The 19,796-nt window shown below is 38.4% G+C and overlaps 3 protein-coding genes across 19 annotated transcripts in view; 1 reads left to right on the top strand and 2 right to left on the bottom strand.

Moving 5' to 3' along the window:
- Positions 1–5,015, bottom strand: part of dip2a (disco-interacting protein 2 homolog A) — an 85,518-nt gene extending 80,503 nt beyond the window's left edge. For 5 of the 9 annotated variants that reach the window (XM_031299767.2, XM_031299773.2, XM_031299775.2 and 2 more), the window contains exon 1: positions 4,468–5,012. In XM_031299767.2, the coding sequence (XP_031155627.1) occupies positions 4,468–4,591 (124 nt within the window). In that variant the 5' untranslated portion in view covers positions 4,592–5,012. Of the gene's footprint in view, positions 1–4,467 lie in introns of all 9 variants that reach the window. The other 4 variants (XM_031299752.2, XM_031299759.2, XM_031299801.2 and 1 more) reach the window with 2 other exon arrangements.
- A 2,295-nt stretch (positions 5,016–7,310) lies between these two features.
- LOC116049715 (CASP8 and FADD-like apoptosis regulator) lies at positions 7,311–13,246 on the bottom strand. 5 transcript variants are annotated; one of them, XM_031299675.2, is made up of 11 exons: positions 11,719–11,999; positions 11,247–11,636; positions 11,041–11,146; positions 10,746–10,881; positions 10,032–10,081; positions 9,881–9,944; positions 9,621–9,667; positions 9,435–9,513; positions 8,478–8,774; positions 8,273–8,447; positions 7,311–8,175 (listed from the first exon to the last, which is right to left on the bottom strand). In XM_031299675.2, exons 2-11 carry the CDS (start codon positions 11,528–11,530, stop codon positions 8,046–8,048), a joined length of 1,368 nt encoding a protein of 455 aa, XP_031155535.1. In that variant the 5' UTR covers positions 11,531–11,636; positions 11,719–11,999; the 3' UTR covers positions 7,311–8,045. The 5 variants fall into 5 exon arrangements, with proteins under 5 accessions (XP_031155535.1, XP_035860001.1, XP_031155544.1 ...); XM_036004108.1 differs by lacking the exon at positions 11,719–11,999 and adding an exon at positions 13,027–13,246 and having other exon boundaries at positions 8,273–8,774; XM_031299684.2 differs by having other exon boundaries at positions 8,273–8,774; positions 11,041–11,074; positions 11,719–12,000.
- Positions 12,748–19,796, top strand: part of LOC116049697 (protein FAM126B) — a 50,400-nt gene continuing 43,351 nt past the window's right edge. For 2 of the 5 annotated variants that reach the window (XM_031299626.2, XM_031299607.2), the window contains exon 1: positions 12,748–13,010. Coding sequence is in view for 2 of the 5 variants with exons in the window: in XM_036004107.1 (XP_035860000.1) it covers positions 13,320–13,336 (17 nt within the window). In the remaining 3 variants the exon portion in view is untranslated. Of the gene's footprint in view, positions 13,011–13,104; positions 13,337–19,796 lie in introns of those variants that run through there. The other 3 variants (XM_036004107.1, XM_036004105.1, XM_036004106.1) reach the window with 2 other exon arrangements.

Below are 19,796 nucleotides of genomic sequence, written 5' to 3'. Positions count from 1 at the left end.
CTTTACAGTATGCCTCTCATTCACCCACACACACCGATGACAGCAGAGCTGCCATCCGAGGCGCTTGCCTGCATGGAATGGCGATGCCTGCCCATCGGGAGCAACTTGGGGGCACTTCAACACGTAGACAGGAGGTGCAAGGGATCGAACTGCCAAACTTGTGACTAATGGCCAACCACTCTACCTCCTGAGCCACAGCCACCCCAACCTGTCTAACAAAGCAGAATTACCAAGCTAGCTGGATAATAGGGCTGCACGATATTAGAAAAACATGCGGTATGCAATAACGTTGTTGAATATAGCGATAACGATATTACTTGCGATAAATAAACAGATAGTGTGTACTCATTTCTGCTGCTTTCAGTATTCTGCTAAAATACAACACATTGCTTGTTGAATCTCAAACAAATATCATTTCCAACATTATTTCATTGAACATATTGAACATTGAATTGAATATAAAAAGCACCACTGAAAAAAAAGTTACGTTTTAAAGTGTGTCTTTCACGATATGTTGCGGCCTTTCGCGATGTGTATATTGCGCCAGTTAATATTGCGATGATGATAAAAAAAACCGATATATTGTGCAGCCCTACTGGATAACACATAAAACCCATTTTCACAATTATCTTATTGTGAGTGGCGGAGTCCGACATGAATACACAATTTAAAGTTTGAACAGTTTTGGTTATTTGACATGAAAGACTTCTGTGTTTGTATTTTTGGTCCTGATGAAACAGATTGCCTTGAGTTTTTTACAGTTTAAAACTAGGAATAGTTCAAAATTTTGGGAAATAAAATAATTTGCTTTCTTGCTAAGAGTTTGATGATGAAGATTGATATCACTCATACTCATACTCACTGTGCCCAGTACCAGCAACAGCACAGTTTAGCACAAAGACTGGAAACATGGGGGAAGGCTAGCTTGTACAAAGGTGTCACAATTCAACTACCAGCACCTCTAAAGCTTACTAATTAATATGTCATATTTTGTTTGTTTAATCAGTACAAAAAAATGAAGTGTTAACCGAAGAAAGAAAGCAAGCATATTACCCATAAGGTCAAACCATTATTTTATTAAATAGCCAAAGCCAAAATGTTTGTTTTTGTACTTTGATGGTTGCTTATTAAATATTGTATGTCATGAAGGAGTGCTAAAGATTTAAAGCTATTTTTCAGGGGCTTTAAAACCTAAAAAAAAAAGGTTTAACTTAATGAAGGTATACAGATTATTTAGTAATCCTGCTTCACGAGACAGGTGCCAAGTCTACACAAACAAGCGTTTTCAAATGATTTAACTACATAGACACATTGAACAAATACGCAACATTGAGGGAAGTTTTTAACAAAAATAACAAATGCACATTCAAAGTGACATAGAAAGTATAACTTGGCCTACATGTACAGTACATGTTGTGAAAAATTACGTGGTAATTGGGTTACCATTACCATAAAAACTGATCTGAGGACAGTATGAGTGTACACACAAGTAATCTAAATATTTTAGTAAGGACACATGTTGACTGGGAAATAAAAACAGAGCAAGATAAATTGAAAATAAATGCTCTCTCTAGAGGAAACACCATTTATTATAACCACAATAAGAGCACACAGATTGTTTATTTCACACATCAGCAGGCCTAAACTGCTGACGCTGGAATATTATCCAGCCGAGTTGCTGGATTGTCTCAAACTCATGTTATTCCAATGGCTGCTAAACTGTTTAAGAAAACATACATGACACATCTATTCAACTTCATGAATAATAAAGTGTTCCTGCACACACACGCACACATACCTAATGGCAAACTCAAGCCGAGATGTGTCTCTCAGTGTGACACAGACATGCCTGACTATAAATCCCTATGAGACAAGCTCATTGAGAAGCATAGAAAATCTGCAGGATTCTCAGGCTCTCATCTCCTTCCAATAAAGCGAGTCGTCTATTCTTTCCTGAGACAGGATGCAACGGGGAGGCAACCAAAGGGCATCATCACGAGGTGAAGAGTTCACAGCAGCGTACAGGAATACGATGTAAGATTATTTCGCTTTACCCCAAAGAGAATGACATTTTTTTTCTTTGATCAGGAAGAAAATAGAGGACATATGGAGGTGGAAGTCATGGAGAGAGGCAGTGAAAGAGAGAGACAACAGAGTATGTCAGTGGAAGAAAAGCCAGAAAGAGAAGCAGAAGGCACCAGAGTCAGGGAGACACTGCTATCAGAGCTCCAACATGGCAGGATGTGACATGTGGAGAGCAGGAAGAGGAAACTGGACAGATATAGATTTATTTGGTAGCCGCTCCTGAAAACATGTCTATCCCATTAGGGGCCTCGTGGCAGTTAATGTGCTTATCAAAGCGTGCACCTTTGGTCTATTCCTCCTAACCTCGGTATGGTGTTACTGCATACAGCTAACATGGAGGATAAAAAGGTTTAATGCCGAATCAGTGTGTTTTCTATTATTTTAAGTTCTAGGACTACATTTATTGGTTTGTAGAGAAATCAAGGGGGGCAAAGGGCAAAAATGGCCCAAGAAATCTCAGAATGCCCCTAAAAAAGGTGATTGAGGGGCATAAATGGCTCCAACATATTAATATTAATTTGGGCCAATATCCTAATCCTACATTAAGCCATCATTTTATTTTCATTCAATTCATTCATTCTATTTCCATCTCTATCAAACTCACACAAACAGCGCTGTTACATATAAATGCACTAACAATAGCAATGGTATGCTTTTTATTTACTCATGTTAGCACAAGGTGGTGATTAAATTTTAATCTGGGCTTATTTCACATTAAAAAACAGCAACTTTATGCACTAATTACCATTTGTTGAAAGTTGACCCCAAATATATTTTTAATTTCCTACACTGTTGTAGAGTGAACATTTTCTCCAGAGTTGGCAAGAAATAGGGTCATACCCTGGGGTCCGATCCCAAATCTAATCAGACTTAATGTAGGTCAGTAATTTGTATGACTTTACCACAGATCGGCTAATTTTACCATATGAGAACCGCTTAAATAAAGTCGCAGTTTAACAATGAGTCTCACTTAACTAACAAAAAACAAAAGAAAGACTTGTGGAAAATGAGCACCCTCTTATATACAGTGTACTGATACTCTGCTTTTAAAGATATCAAGTCAACAAGAGGATGAGCCTAAGCCAATGACAGAGGCTAAACTCTAAATATATTAAATATAACATCCAATATTAGTGACAGTGACATTTGTCCATTAAAACAATTATCAAGGAAAGTGATTAGGTGGCATAATAAATCATATCAGTAAACATTTCTTTTAGGACTTTGTACAGGCACATGCTATTTTGTCTTTGTGTTTCTGTCAGTGGCAAGTATGACAGTTAAGGGAATTATTTTATATGCAATGGGCCTTTCTTTTCTTAAATAAATAAGTGTAGCAAGTATAACCAGAAGTTGTATATTATGTTCAGCATAGAGGTATACACTTTAGGTAGGCTATCTGATCCTGACAAAAAGGAAAACTACATCAAATCAGATACATGTTTAATGTTAAAATTAAAACCAAAATCATTTAGGACAGTTGAGTTACTATACTTAAGGCCTGATGTTTGGTTAATTCAATGTTAATACTTGTATTTTATACTCAATTAATAGACAGGCAGATGGGGTTAAGATGGGAGATCTGCCTCTTTGATCTTTTTGTTCTCTTTTTGCAGGAGTACATGGACGTGGACACATGCACCTACACACATGGAAGTACACAAACAAGTGTACAGATTAGTAAAATTAGCAAAATTCTTTGAAAAAATGTGATAAGGATCCCATTCAATATTCATTTAACATTAAAACCTGAAGCCTGTGTTTCCTTTGTTAAGCAATGTAAGGACGTTAGTCACTGTTTCAACTTTTCTCATGACCCTCTTTATTCAGCTGGTATCTGGTCAGGCAAGATGAGAATGGTCGTTTGTATGAATATGTGCATTGGTATTAGTTCTTAACTTTACTTTTTCATAAACTTCAAAAAGGACAGACCCTTGATTATGCTCCTTATGTGAAAAACAGAGCCACATAACAGCAGCATGGGTGTGTCAGCTCAGTTGCTAACGTTGAGGCAGATAGCCATCTGATCTAATATGGTATTAAGAGTCTGATATCTAAAACTTCAGGACAACAGGAACAGCTGGTCTTCATTAGGGGTGAAACAAAACAGAGCAACCTATTAACCTGTGTAGTTTAATTTAGCAAACCCCCTGTGATGCAGTAGTTAACAGTCATTGGGAGCAAACTACAGCAGAAGTTCAGTTTTAGACTGATCAGACAGAGAGGCTGGCATGTTTTCAAACATGAGCCACAAAGCCAAGATAAAGGGCGGTGGTTCTGACATCTATTCTGCGCATGAACAGTGTTTAAAGCACCCCTCCAGGGAAAACAGCATGCTTTGGCCACACGTTGCGGTAGTTTGTGTACATGTTGTTAACTTACCTTCAGAGAGCTCCAGCTCCAGCTCCGCCAGCTTCTCCCGGACCTCCGCCGGCAGGGTCATGGCGACAGCCGGCGTGGGCTCCAACATCATCGTTAGCAACCCGGTTGAGGTTCTCTCAGCCATGGTAAGAAGCACGAATACGTCCACTGAGTCGCCGGTGAGGAGGACAATGCGAACATAAATTTAAAAAAGAAAAGAAAAACAACAGCCACTCCTCACTTGGTATCGGCTAAGGAGGGCAAATAGGGTGTTGGTGCTCGTCTCGCTGCAACGTCGTACAGATGTGTGAGAAATCTCTCCAACCGTCATGACACGGCTAGCTGTGAGGCTAGCAGACATATCTGGCTGTGTGTTTCCATGTAATGTGGTAGGACAGGGCCCTGCCAGTGTCTCCCTGCCTGCTGTCTGTCCCTACGCATTGACGGTGTCCTGGCTGTCGGCGGCTGCTTCTCTTCAACTGTAAAGGGAACTCATTCAACTCCTCACTCGCTTCCCACGGCGCAGTCGCCATTGCATCATAGCAACAGCAGCCCGGGCCGTGCGCGTTCACGAGCCACACTCGTGTGTGTGTGTGTGTGTGTGTGTCTGTGAGAGAGTCTCCTGATGTTCCTCATATAACTTGCCTGCCTCCTACTGTCACAATCATAGTGCTGCGTGCCAGGGAAGTACTGTACTATTCAAAATTGCTGGTAGCCTAATACAGAAAAACAATAAGTATCATTACTTAATCATATTATAGCCTATATTAGTCTTTACGATGTTTACATACCTTGTTGACTTTGCTGCTAGTCATCACACCAGTGTCACCACCACTTTTGCATTGTAATTTTGTCTTTAATTGCTATAGTTTATAGTTATTTTTTACTTCTGTTCTTATTTTAATTTAAATGCCTCTTATTATTTATGTTTTACTTTCTCTTGATTGTGCTCTCAAAGTGCACCAGATTGATGCATTTAATTTTAAAATGTACAACATTTTCTATAGGTGGTGCATGCCCCCGGACCCCCCTAGAGAGTTGGGGGTCCACAGTATCCTTTTCACCTTGTATTTTTGCACCCCTGACCAGTCTGCATGCCGGGGGTTTTAAAGAACAGAAACAGTTGTGTGGCATGTGAGGTGGTGGGTGAGCAGGAAAGATAATTGTCATCAAATCAACATTAGTTGGGTTGACACTCTCACCTCAAAGTAATATAAACTTATCAAGACACATACAGAAGAAAGTGAAGATTTGAGGAGGGTGAGGAGGGTTGCAAAAAGCAAAGCCCAGATGGGAGCACATACTGTCAGGTCATGACTGGAGGCTGGGAGGAATCTGCATGGGCCTGACTCCTGAACTCAAATGATGCTGGCCTTAGACATCATGTCACATCAACATATTGGTCATTACATTTCAATCAATGTTCTTTAACTTTATTTCAATGTAGCAAACATAAATATTGGTATAACAGAAATAGTTCAAAGGGAAAAAGACAAAATATATATAGATCCCTGGGGCGATAATTATGATTCTAAAAACAAATTGAAGGGAATAAATTCATGCATGCATTTATTGGATTTCACAATATTTTAGGTACAAATTGTTTGACTATATTGTTTAGTTTATTTTCTATTGAAAAAGAGCTTATATTTTTAAAATTACACTTAAATATGAAATTATGTAATAGATATGTTATTATTAATAATGAACTTTATTTACATGGCACATAAAAAGTGGTTAGAGAATGCTAGATAAATAGACAGACAGATAGATAGATAGATAGATAGATAGATAGATAGACAGATAGATAAATAGACAGACAGATAGAAAGATAGATAGATAGATAGATAGATAAATAGATAGATATTTTCTTCATTTAACTAATTATATTCACATTTCTACACAGGCACTATACCTGCTTCAGCTGCACTGTATGAGGCAAGAAAAATGCATTTTAAATTAATGCTTCAAAAAACAAAACAAGTTATTTCAATGTAGCAAACATAAATATTGGTATAACAGAAATATTTCAAAGGAAAAAAAGACAAAATATATATAGATCCCTGGGGCGATAATTATGATTCTAAAAACAAATTGAAGGGAATAAATTCATGCATGCATTTATTGGATTTCACAATATTTTAGGTACAAATTGTTTGACTATATTGTTTAGTTTATTTTCTATTGAAAAAGAGCTTATATTTTTAAAATTACACTTAAATATGAAATTATGTAATAGATATGTTATTATTAATAATGAACTTTATTTACATGGCACATAAAAAGTGGTTAGAGAATGCTAGATAAATAGACAGACAGATAGATAGATAGATAGACAGATAGATAAATAGACAGACAGATAGAAAGATAGATAGATAGATAGATAGATAAATAGACAGATAGATAGATAGATAGATAGATAAATAGATAGATATTTTCTTCATTTAACTAATTATATTCACATTTCTACACAGGCACTATACCTGCTTCAGCTGCACTGTATGAGGCAAGAAAAATGCATTTTAAATTAATGCTTCAAAAAACAAAACAAGTTATTTCAATGTAGCAAACATAAATATTGGTATAACAGAAATATTTCAAAGGAAAAAAAGACAAAATATATATAGATCCCTGGGGGGATAATTATGATTATAAAAACAAACTGAAGGGAATAAATGCATACATGCATTTATTGGATTTCACACTATTTTAGGTACAACTTGTTTGACTATATTGTTTAGTTTAGTTTTCTATTGAAAAAGAGCTTATATTTGTTAAAATGACACTTAAATATGAAATTATGTTAGTAGCCTACAAAGTTAAATAGTTAAATTTTTTAAAATATTAGAATAGATATGTTATTATTAATAATAAAATGAACTTTATTTACATGGCACATATCTAAAATGTGGTTAGAGAATGCTATATAGATAGCTAGATAGCTAGCTAGATAGATAGATAGATAGATAGATAGATAGACAGATAGTGTTTACTTCATTCCACTAGTTATTTTCTTCATTTAACTAATTATATTCACATTTCTACACAGGCACTATACCTGCTTCAGCTGCACTGTATGAGGCAAGAAAAATGCATTCAAATTAATGCTTCAAAAAACAAAATACGTTATATATGATTGCAGTACATGTACAGTTTTATATTACTCTACTTTTTGTCTTGCATGAATTGACATTTGCTTCTATTGTGAGGCTCTGGTTGGGTGCGTTGTTTGTAACTCCCTGTTGTTGTTGTTGTTGTTGTTGTAGTTGTTGTAGTTGTTGTTGTCAGTGGGGTTTCAGTTGGGAAGTTGAGGAGTTATTGTATCAACATTGTTTTGTCTTGCATGTACATTTGTATGTCTGTTATGAAACTATCCAAATATATGTCCAATATAAATTTCAAATATAAAATAAAAACATATCAAAACAATCTGTGAAATAAGTTTTGCTTCATCTGTAAAAACAAAAAAATAAATAAAAATTAACAACCAGTAGGTGTCACTGCATACTCAGTAGAAACGTTTTGTCCCAGGCAAGGAATATGCTATATTAATATGTGGCTGACAGTATTGAGGGTTTAGTGAAAGTGATGGTGATGGTCTATTGTAAGTAAAGATTTTTCCTTAAAGTATATTTCAGATCCATGTTGTACTTTGCTCCAGGATTCCTCTTGTTATGTTCATAGATGGCCCCATTCACTTCGGTATGAACATCAACAAGATGTGTTTTCCTGTCAGAAGACAAACAACTGTTTAGTCTATTAGCTTATATGAAAACTGTCTGGTGCTAAACAGAAGCAGGATTTGCTGTTGAGTGTTTGACTGTACCTCTTTTGACCTTTGTGTAATGCATCCGTCAGAGCCTTCAGGTAAATGGAGCGATGGTGTCCTTGCTCCAGTTGACAGTCATCCGTCCAGCAGTGACTCCAGAACACATCTGCATCTGTAGGAATGACACATCTGGACCGCTCATCACACCCATCTGTCTCCAGATACTCATCCCGGTGCTCTGTCCTGGCACTTTGAGTAAACTCAGAGACATTGTACCTCTGGATGAAGAAGAGTTTGGGCTTGCCAGCCAGCATGGGGCACACATCAGCAGTGAAAAGACTTCTGACATTGTCCAAATGTAGATCTGCAGCGTACAAGTCGGTACCCAGGAGATAGTTTGCCGTACCGCGGCTAATGATGCAACAGACAAAGCCGTCACCTTCAAGGTTCTCTCTTTGTCTCAATATTCCTCTGAGAGCTAAAATAGTTTCATCCACACTCAGCAACTTGTAGAGGATCACGTTGAAGTGAAGATTCTTAAATGTATGTTCCAACATGTCTGAGTGAGTAAGGAAAGGGAAAACCAAAATTGAACTATTACCCTGATAATAAGTCACTGAAAAGATCAATGAAAAAATGCTATCAGACTAGGTCTGCTACTAACGCAAGGCAAAGAGATTCAGTTTACTATGACATGAGACAACACCAAAAAAGACATTTCCCCTCAAACTTCTCACATGGTTTCATGAAGCCAACAAAGGTAAAAGTAAATATTATTTCACAAAAAAAGCAAAGATAAGAGAAAGGTCCACAAAGTAAAAAGAAATTTGTGGAGCAGAACACATTTTTCTTATTTCCTCTCCCAATGTACTACACAATCCTTCAGCTTTATCTTGTGACACTTTAGAGGGGGTCAACCCCTGGGTTGGAAACCACAGGCCTAAACTACCTAACTGTCTAAAAAGTAGTTCAAACTAGCTGCTTACACACTGATGCATCAATATCTATCTTGATGCAGAATGAGTACACATTTACTTTGATACTTTAAGTGTCTTTTGATGATGATACTTTTGTATTTTTACTTAAGTAGGAATTTAAATGCAGGACTTTCACTTGTTATGGAGTATTGTGACATTGGTGTTGGTACTTGTACTTAAGTAATAGATCTGAATACTTATTCCAGCACTGGACTGTAGGTACAAAGTGTTTCGTGTCTCACCTCCGTCATTACCCACGCAGTCTATGATAACACAAACTCCTCTAGGATTTGTGTTAAATTTGTAACAATCTAGTTGACTCTGTAATGCAAAGGAGCAAGCAAACAAGTTTCATAAATGCACTTTACTAATGAAACACTCAAACATATAGGGGGAAAAACTGCAGCAATAGTGAGTGAAAACCTTACCTGACAGTTCTGCTCTCTGTATATAGGCAGTGGTACATTTTCTGTGGCTGATGACAAAGATGAATACAGTGTTATGAATATGTAAAGTGAAATACAATGAGCGACCTGTGGCTTTCCAACTGGGTAACTATAAAGCCTAATGTGACATATTTTATGCTTATGCTTGTTCCATTGGTTTGAAAGGGGTATTATTTTTACTTGTTTCTGGCAAATACATATATTTTTTTAAGTTGCTATAATTTTTTAATATCCTGTCTTACCAATGTGGAGGGGCTGTGCTTGTCTTGTTTGCTGTGGAGAACTATTTGGAGTGGGGACTGGACACTGAAAAGAAGATGTTTTTTCAAAAGTATTAGTTTTATAATTGAGAGGAAAAACTTGAAATGTTGAATACCTTTGTACACTACTTACAGGAGCTCTGTGCATTTGCTGTTCAGATAAATGTCCTTCAGATGTCACATCTGTAAAAGGTGTATATGGACAGAAATACGAGTGAATACAAGTACATTAATAAAGTATCATTTAAAGTACTAGATTATTCTTTCATATAAAAGATACCATGTGATTTGATAAATACAGTGTAGTACTGAACAGTATTAAAAATGTAATCTGCCCTAAATAAAGATATCTGTGAGTCCAACAGTACATGTGAACTGGATGTTATGCTGGTAATAATGGACAGGATAGGCTTTGTTAGTTATGTGAGTTAAATGAAACAGACAATGAAATGCATTTAGTTGTATACTATACATTATTGTCGTAATATATACTATATATTCTATTTTGCATTGTCAGAGTACATTCTGGTCAATGCATGTTCACTGAGAAAAAATGTGTTGTATACAGTAGTTAGCTTTTATATTGGGTTTGTGTTCTGTTTCTTTGTAAAAGAAAAAGTTTTTTTTCTGTGGTTTAGGAACTATATTTTTCTTTGACACTTGAAATTCTACTGTCAGAAGTTTTTTTTTTGTTCTTCTATTGAAATATGGACCATTTCTGCTCGCCACCTTCAAACCTCACTTGAGGATCTACTTTTCATATTTTGTCAAGTAGGATTTTCTTGTTCGCGATACTTAAACTCTGTACGATGTTTGAGCCATTCGTAAAATTAAAAGACAGCCTCACCTGACATCTTGTATGCAGTCACTTTTTTGGCAAGGTCAACCCTGCCAATGTTTCTCAAACATTCCTCTATACAGTCAACTCTTTCAGGTGAAACTATATCCAGCTTCTCAAGTTCAATGATCACATCCAAGAAACTCTGTCACAGAAGAGAGAGGGGGAGTTGTTTTCTCTCTGAATTGAGGTTCTTTGACATTTTTGTGTCAAGTGACATCCCACCAAAGTTCCCCTCCCACACACACAAGAATGGAGAATTCAGTAAGTGAAAACAAAACTTCATTCATTTTTTTTTTTTTACCTTTGCTTTTTCCATCTGCTCATGGGACAACGTGCTGCTTAACAAGAATTTCACACGGTTCAGATCCTCATTGGCCATATCATCATTTATATTAGCCATCAATACTCTGCAGTAAGGGAAACCATGATTACTTTGGGAACCACATGTTGTGTTTACTTGGATTGTTAAAATATTCATGACTTTTTAAAACTTAAAATACATCTTACCTGAATCTTGGCAGAACCTGCTTGTCTTTCAGAGTCTTCTCCGCCTCATCTCTGTTGGTTTTGTACACCTTCCTCAGGATATCAAAACGTTTTAACTGCAACATCAGCTCTGTCAGAAACAGGTTACCTCGCTCATCACACAACACTTTCAGCATATCCTTCATGCAAGCCTCACTGGTGTCCGTGTCCAACATTTCACACAGGTAGAAGAGCCTCCTGCGTTCACAGCTGCTGAGAGCCTCCGCTGTTTGATTAATGGCCTGAAGCTGGTCCGAAAGAGCCATGATCTTTAGTGATAAGAGTGACGTATGATCCTACTCCAGCAATGAAGACCGATATAGGCTACCGTTGCTGATCAACAAATAGCAATTTGACTGGTATGCCTATAAACTGGATCAGATGAAATACTGTTAGTTCCCAATAAACTATCATGAAAATATAACAAACTGAAAGGATTATTGAAACAACCTACCTTACACCGTCGAAATCTGACAAGAGATGAACAGGCTAAAGAGGAATAAAATAAACCACACGGAAGGATGACGCACGACTAGAAACTTGGGGAAATACCCTAGTATTTACAGTCTAGATGGGAAATACCTATAGAAATCCCTTAAATTGTACACGCCGAGGTAGTTGAAAAACGTCTATATGCCTAATTACGCAAATGCGATTATACGGCGCATAATTCTTATAGTTTTTACAAAACTGCACAACAGGCTGATAAGTGAAAGTGAAAGCAAAAAAGGCGGCTGCGCTTTGATAACAACAAACTTAAAGGCACATCCGTGGCAGCAGACCAAAATCCATTTGGTAATGTATTAACACTTAAAACTACACACTTGATTCAAACCCTCTATTAATGACTAACATTTATAGCCTAACTGATGTGATGACTTATTGGAGAGCGAGAAACCCATCAGCATTTATAAATGGATTTTTCACAACCTGGCAACCCAGTAGTTGTTCTTATTTACTGTTATTTAAAGCATTAGTAAAGCATTAATAAAGCAATTAGTTACAATGTATAAGCCTGTATTACATAAGGTGCCATAATAGAAAGCGGCAACAAAATATATATCGTACAATACAACAATTATTAACATTAATAATATTTAAAAACACTGGAGAAAAAAAATATGTTTACTAGTCTTTATGAAAAAAATTACAATGGCCCCTGTAATCAAATTGTGTTTGGTGGTAGTAACATAAAGTAATGTTAGATTCGATTAGCTACTTATTGCACTTTATCTTTTTAACACCAAAGACTCGTCCTTCAGATAATGATATTCACTTTGAGTGTATTTGTTTTTTTTATATATATTTGTTGTTTCATATTTTCCAATTAATCTGCTTTGTTTCAGGGTATTCTACTGCTTCCAATTTACACATCCTGCATTTATGAAGTGAAATCGGTTTGCTCTGGTTTCTTGGTTAATTTACTGTAAATGAATGCACAAGTGCGCCTAAACCATGATTCTGAGTATTCCGACAGCCTTAAATGCATCACTTATGCTCCCCCTGCAGGTCGAGCTTTCTGCTTACCAAAGCGCACAGAGTTCCGCTCAGTCTTGCCAATCGTGTTGCGCTCTGGTTCAGCACCATTGCAGTGTGGAGAGATCATACGGAGGTGTAGCTCACGGAGAGAGGGATCATTTGGAGGAAAGATACTCGACCTGGGTGACCGCTCTGGGCAAACACGACTCCTGCTTCACTGATATTGTCACCGCGTGACATTCATTGTCATTAGCAGCTTCAGTCCGGGTGAGTATTTCATTACCTGGTAGCTGATTTTCCAGGTAACGTTAGTCGTAGTCAAGGGCTGCTGATGACTTGGAACATCATCAGCACTGTTAGTGTGGATGGAAACCCGCGGCGAGGAGGCTTTAACGTTAGCGGGCTGGCCACTGCCGACACAAGTGTTAACTGTCTTTAGCTAGGGACGGGACCACGGAGCAGATGCTTCGGCGTTGGAGCCAGCAGCCAACCGTTTCGGCCTGGTCACGACGACTTGTGAAAAAATTAGGATGAGGATGTCTACCAGCTGCTGACTAGAACAGACACGCTAACGGCATGCCAGTCAAGCTAAGGTAGCTAACGTTGACGTACAGGTCAGGCTGTCGTGGCAGGGTTGTACCAAACGTTAGCTAGTTAGCAGTTTACTATCTGGCTGCGTAGAACCAACTAACGTTAACGTTAGCTAGATAACGCTAGCTAACGTTAACGTTATAGTGTTATATTAAGGTAAAACAGCACGTCAGCCACGACACATTACGTGTTAAAATACATACACTATTGTCTATTTCCACTGTGGCTCTTAAAGTTGAACTCTACCAAAACGCTGCAGCTTGTTTGTTCAAACATGTTTTATTTTGAAATTGTACGCGAAAGTCTCAATTTTACACCCTTGTAGGTTGTATGTATAACTTTTTAGTGCTAAAAGCAGCACTAACGTTCATATAGTAACGTTACATATCATACGAAGCAACATAACGTGAAAGGGCTGGGTCTGATTTAGTTAAGTAACGTTAATTGTCTGAAAGGAGTTGCTGTGTAGAGTAAATCACTGTCATGTACAGAGCTAAAAGTCTCTGAATAGCCTTTCCTATATTGGCAGCTAACCCGACTGGCCTGTTAATTCTCGGTTAGTTTGGTAGTCATCATACCATCATGTATGTGAGTTTGCAGCAGCAGTACCGTGTGATTTAAATGGCCACCACATACCCATGTATATGAACATAAGTATGTACATCTCCCAGTGGTCAACTTCTGTTAGGTATGAACAAATAACTGAGGGGTGTTAATTGATTCAGTAAATAAAGAGGAGAGTGCACAGTGCATCACCAGTTAAGGAGCATCAGATCAGGAGACAGAAAATTTCATCCGGGTAGCTGTTTTCAAGCAAGGTGTCTATACCTACCTATACCATTTGGCTTAAGACAGGGTCTCTCTCTTCCCCCGCTGCTGTTTGATAAACTGTGCTAGGACAGAACAGTGTTTTACATCAGACCAGTAGTTCAGTGCTCAAAGTTATATGCAACCAACACTCTTTACAACAGCAACATCCCTAATTCATTCCTCTCTGCTCTTCCAAGCCAGTTTACTTCTGCCAAGTTGCTTTCTTGTTGATCTTTTTTCTGCTAACACACTGCTGTTTTTAACACTGACATATGTATATGAAATAAATGCTGCTTAGAGTGATATTGGTCATGATAGGTAAACTACCCCTCAGATAATGGCATCATCATGGGCAAAGATGTAGAGCTGAAGATCCAGATAATTCCATGCCATCTGCTGCCCACCCTCAATCATCATCATCCTCCTCTCTTCTCCTCCTTCCTCGCTCTATCTCTGCCGCCATGTGTTTTGGGACTAGGCTATCATCAGAGCTGTGGCCTATTTTAGACAGAAACTCCATTTACCCACTTAATCTGTCTCTCTGTCTCCAGGAGTTGAGTTTCTTCTATTGCTCAGTGTAAGAAATGATAAATTATTCAGTCCAAGTTCTTGGATGGGCAGAAGGAAGGAATGTATCAGAATGTATCAGATCATATTGTGGAGTTGGTGAAATCACTTATCGAGCAGTATACTGTAGTTCCGGAGTCATGTGCTGTATACAACTCTTAAGCTTGGCTAATGGTTTCATCAGGGATTCACTAGAGGCTGAGGTAAACTTTTATAAACTTTGAGTTGACTAATTATGCACAATATTGTCTTTTGTTGCCCACATGTCTGCAGCAGATGTGAGCTTATTGAGACAGCTCTAAACCAATAAAAATAATCTAACTGTAAATGAGCCCCAGAGTGTGTTGCTTCCCTCCCTCCCACCTATAGTGATGCACACGCCTAGGGGGATCAAAGCTGTAATTAGCCTGCCATGGATTAGCAGTAGGGACTTTTTTCCACTGTACTCGCTCCCACAGAGCCAGAGGATCACACAGGCACCCCGCCCCCTGTCCTTCCTATTCTTCCAGTAGAGAAAATCTGAATTGGCATGTTTGTTGTTGTCCCCTCAAGGCCAAGCAAAAGAGACCCATCACAATTCTGCCCTGGAGAGTTTGGACATCAGGCATTTCTTAAATTGATTGTGGTATTTTCCTTTGTGTGTTGTCATTCAGCATCCACAATTAGTTCTTGATGTACTTATAAGTCACCAGTGGAGTCATTCTAGTCGTGTTGCGTGCAGACAGTCTTGACAATCAGCTGCTTATGTGGTTGGCATGCAGAGAGAGCTGTGGTGCTGCTGACTCACTGCACTGCCAGGTATGAGGTCTGTCTGTGTGTTGGCTGTCTCCATGATGTACAGTATGTCTCTCCCCCAGCACCCCCCTGCCCAGAGACTTGTCTCTCTGTCAGCCAAACATGAGTTCATACTGTTCCTCTGGGGGCTCCAAAGAGGTGGAGCAGCATAATACATGTACTCTCGTTTTTAAATGAATCAATGCTTTCCAAACAGATTGCAACAAGGTTTGGAAATCACAGGGTATTGCCCAAGCTAATAGTATTACCATACAGGCAATTCTGCAAAGCACAGTGCATGTCAGGAGGGTGAATACCTGCGTTTAGGGCTTCAGTTAACAATATTTTCTTTCAAAGGTAATGTATTCAAATTGCTTTTTTTGTCCGAACAAATATCGAAAACCCAAATATACTCAGTTGACATATGACAAAGAAAAGCATCAAATTGAATCCTCACATTTGAGAAGCCGGAACCACCGAATGTTTGGTGTTTTTTGCTTGGAAAAATGAATCAAACCGTTAATCTGTTGTGAAATAGATGCCAAATCATTTTCTCTTAATCAACTAATTAATCAATTGACAAATCACTGTAGTTGTGTTGCAACTTGCGGAAGTAATAGGATTTAGTCACTGCAAAAGTGTGTACCAAACTGTGTAGCTACAGCCTTTAAAACACCAATACAGCAACATGTACACGTGTACTGTCAAATCCTAACAAAAGTAACACAGCAAGAAATTGGTAAAAGGCAGAACTGCCAGAGAACAGACATTTTAGCAGCATTAAATGTGTAGTAACGGAGGGATACACCTCTGCCACATCGTACTGTATCTCAAATATTTTCAAAATTGGCTAAGCTAAAAAGAAGAGTAAAAATCAGCAAATTACTATGGAAAAGCTAATCTAATGCATTTAAAAACCACCCAGTCTTGTTGACAGTGAGTGTGGCATCAAGGAACATCATCTGGAGGAGCAAAGAGCACTGTGATTTTCACCGCCTTCTCCAGGAAGTAAATGTTGTGTCTGGAAGACCGCCGTTTCCAGCGCTATTTTTATTTTATTTTAATAAACGGTTAAAAGCATGCAGAAATAACAACACCGTTATGCCGATTTGTAAAAAGTCTGAATTCATACTTTGTCGAGGTCTGTCCGCAAGACGACAACTTTTTCAATGCTTGTTTTCTGAATGCAGTTTGGATAGATTTGGGCTTTGTAGGGCTGGACGATTAATCGAAAATGTATGGACATTGAAATTCTGAAGCTGTTATCGACGTATTTTTCCCATGACGATAATTTTGCTAATTTAAAAAAATAAATAAAAAATAGTTCCCGCTTTGTGTGTTTCCTTCAATTATTTAAAAATAACAAAAATAAGCACATTTTTGAATTAGAAAAAATATCTCACCTTCAATATTTGAGCCTATTTACAGTACAAACCTTGCCAATGAACTATGAGGACAAAAAAAAACGAATCACAAAATAATTAAATCGTTCATTTATCGTTATCGAGGTAAAATGTGCAATTAATCGTGATTTTTGATTTTAGGTCATATCGTGCAGCCCTAGGGCTTTGCTAACATTGTAGCGGCTCCATCCACACAACATACACATCATTTCAGAACTTACCAGGTAGTTCAACTTCCCTGCTTACTTTTCCCCACCAAAGCTCTTTCTGTGTCCGGTCCGTACAAATAATGAGGTACAATAGAGCTCTGAGTGCCCACAGACAGCTACAATAGTTTGTTTCTCCATTTCTGTTTCAACAACATCAGGAGAATCTAAACACTGATAGGCTTTCACGACACAGTGTCAAGCGAATTTTTCTTTCAACTCACAACAAGGATAAGAATTTCTCGTATTCGCATCTTGGCATCTACTTGGTATGTAATCGTCCCAGTGAAAACGCCTTGGTCTGAACCCTGCATTATAGGAACACATTTTTGTACATTGTATAAATTCTTTTGTTTTGTTTGTAACTCAGACTTTGCTTTTGTTTATGTGGTTTGACAGTGGTTGTCATGTGCTTGCAGAATAAGATTTTGAAATAATCCCATATTATATGTGAAAATTGGCCCATGCTGCTAAACTATGCCATCTTTGGAGTGGACGTGTGTGAATGTTTTGATTAGGTTAGATTAACTATATTATCCCTACGGGGAAAATGGCTGGTTCCCATGGAAGTGGCGAGAGGCATTGTCATTGTTCTGCTGTACAGTGTGACTGGTTGATTTCAGTGTGCCACAGACTCTCACCTCCTTCAGTTCATTTCAGTGTGTGCTATGTTTGCAACCCTCCAGTATTAATACAATGCTGTGTTAGCAGATCAAGTGGTTAACTTTTAATCCACCATTATGCACACACATTTGGACAGTTCAGCACATATTCAAGCAAAATCTGTCTGATACACTGTTGCTAATAAATGGAGAAAAGCGAGATCTCACAGCGATGGACTATCAATGCTAGAAGCAGAGACATCTACTTTAATAATCTCTCTCCAAAGAGAAAGCAAAACTTGAATTATTAATTCATCTCCTGCTTTTTTTGTTACTTGACAAGACATTTGCTAGCATTCGCTGCCCAACAGGAACAGACTGAACGAAGTAGAATCAAAACCGTTTTCATTCAACTCCAGTGCCCACACTTGTTCTCGTAACAGATAATACTTTGTCAACAAACACACATGGAGAGCTCAGATCAGTGGGCAGAGTCTTTATTTCAATCCGTAACCTCTCGTAGATGCGACCGTTAAATTCACTACCAGATAGCCAGAACAAGCTGGGCTCCTGGAGTCACGACAACTGGATAGGACTGGGTGCACATAGAGTGTTGCTATTAACATCACACTTTATGGGACTTTCGTCCAAGTAACTTATTTGTGCAAGTTGTAATAATTTGATTTTCACCATTTCCGACCAACAGTAAACCCCAAACTCCAAAGTATTCAATTTACAGTGATTAGAAAAGCAGCGAATCCTTACATGAGAGCTGGAGTCAGTGAATGTTTGACATTTTTGGCTGATAAATGACCAACCCTGCTACTCTGTAGTAGTGCACTAGAGGTCAAAATGGCTAGGAGGGTTGAACATCACACAGGTATTACACACTGGGACCAAACTCAAAGGACTGTGTAGAAGAAATAGATTAGTGTCTCTGGGAGCCTCTTGCTGTGACAATTATCTTTTTACGAAGCAGTAACCACAAAGTATGTTGAAAAAGTCATGTTGTTATTTAAAACTGTTCCCTACCAAAAGTTACAGCTGCATTGAGCAGTTTGACCATTAACATGTTAACGGCAACTCCTGAACAAAAATAAATGACATATCCTGCTGTTGACCTTAACACAATTTACATGAGACTGAAAGGCACCTGAACTTCCCCACTGTTGTACTGGATGTCAGTGGGGAAACACATGCTCTGTATAGTTAATAAGGCAGCATGGACAGTTTTTTTTAAGCCAAGCTAATAGGTCATCATCCTCTCAGAGCCACTGTTTTCTGCTGTGCTTTGCCTTTCCGTTGATCGGCTCTCTGCTCTCCTGCTCAGCTTGCTGGTCACGACTCGGCCCCTGTCTGAAGTTGAACAGATGCCAAAGCCCGGTTGACTCCAGGAGCCTTTGAATTAATGCCAGTTATTTGTTGTTGTGATATGATGGGAAATATATGGAAGGGAAGTGGGGGCTTTTGCTGGATCAAGCTGTGAGAGAGAGTGTTTACTGGACAGTGAGGCACCTGTTAACAAAAGTGTTCCCTTACATTTAGTGAGGCCTAGATGCTAATGCTGCTAGTGCACTTGAGTATTGTTTGGTAATAAAGAGGTGGGTGATTTCTAAAATTATGCAACCTAACCTAATCGAAATATAGACAGTCAAAAGGAACAGTTATGTGTCAATTTTTTAGGTGTCTATGTCCTTAAAAAATGTAGTGTTTCATTGGCTTAATGTGTATTAGCTTTGCTACAGTTTCTAGCAGAACTCTGTAGTTTTCCAGCTAGTGTAATTTCTTTGCGTCTGCTGCAGTGGGGTAGATGGAGCAAAAATGTAGCCCATATTATTGTTGTTTTTTTATACAGTAGGAACCAATTTGATTTAACAACCATTATGAGTCTCTGGGGTGGGAAGACATTGAGAGGCCAATCTCTCTGGCTTGAGTTTCTTGGTATTCAGTGGTTTTGCAACCCCCCCCCCAGCATCTGAGGTGGCAGTGCAGTGTAGTAATGCACCCACTCTCCCCCTGGTTGATCCTTTGGTCAGGCAGGCTGTGGTCTAAGGCCGGTGAACTGTGCAGTGGTCTTGGCATGTCACAAAGGCTCAAGGT

Source organism: Sander lucioperca, chromosome 8, assembly GCF_008315115.2.
Source record: "Sander lucioperca isolate FBNREF2018 chromosome 8, SLUC_FBN_1.2, whole genome shotgun sequence".
Classification (NCBI taxonomy): domain Eukaryota; kingdom Metazoa; phylum Chordata; class Actinopteri; order Perciformes; family Percidae; genus Sander; species Sander lucioperca.
The sequence above is the reverse complement of the archived record's forward strand: the minus strand, read 5'-3'. Positions and strand labels throughout refer to the sequence as shown.

Bases quoted from the DNA above. Each gene is read 5' to 3' on its own strand.
- LOC116049715 (XM_036004108.1), bottom strand. From the start codon at position 11,530: ATGGCTCTTTCGGACCAGCTTCAGGCCATTAATCAAACAGCGGAGGCT. The intron at 9,514-9,620 runs GTAAGGTTTTCA...TTTGCATTACAG, and splicing joins ACAGAGAGCAGAACTGTCAG to AGTCAACTAGATTGTTACAA. The intron at 8,176-8,272 runs GTACAGTCAAAC...GTCTTCTGACAG, and splicing joins TTACACAAAGGTCAAAAGAG to GAAAACACATCTTGTTGATG.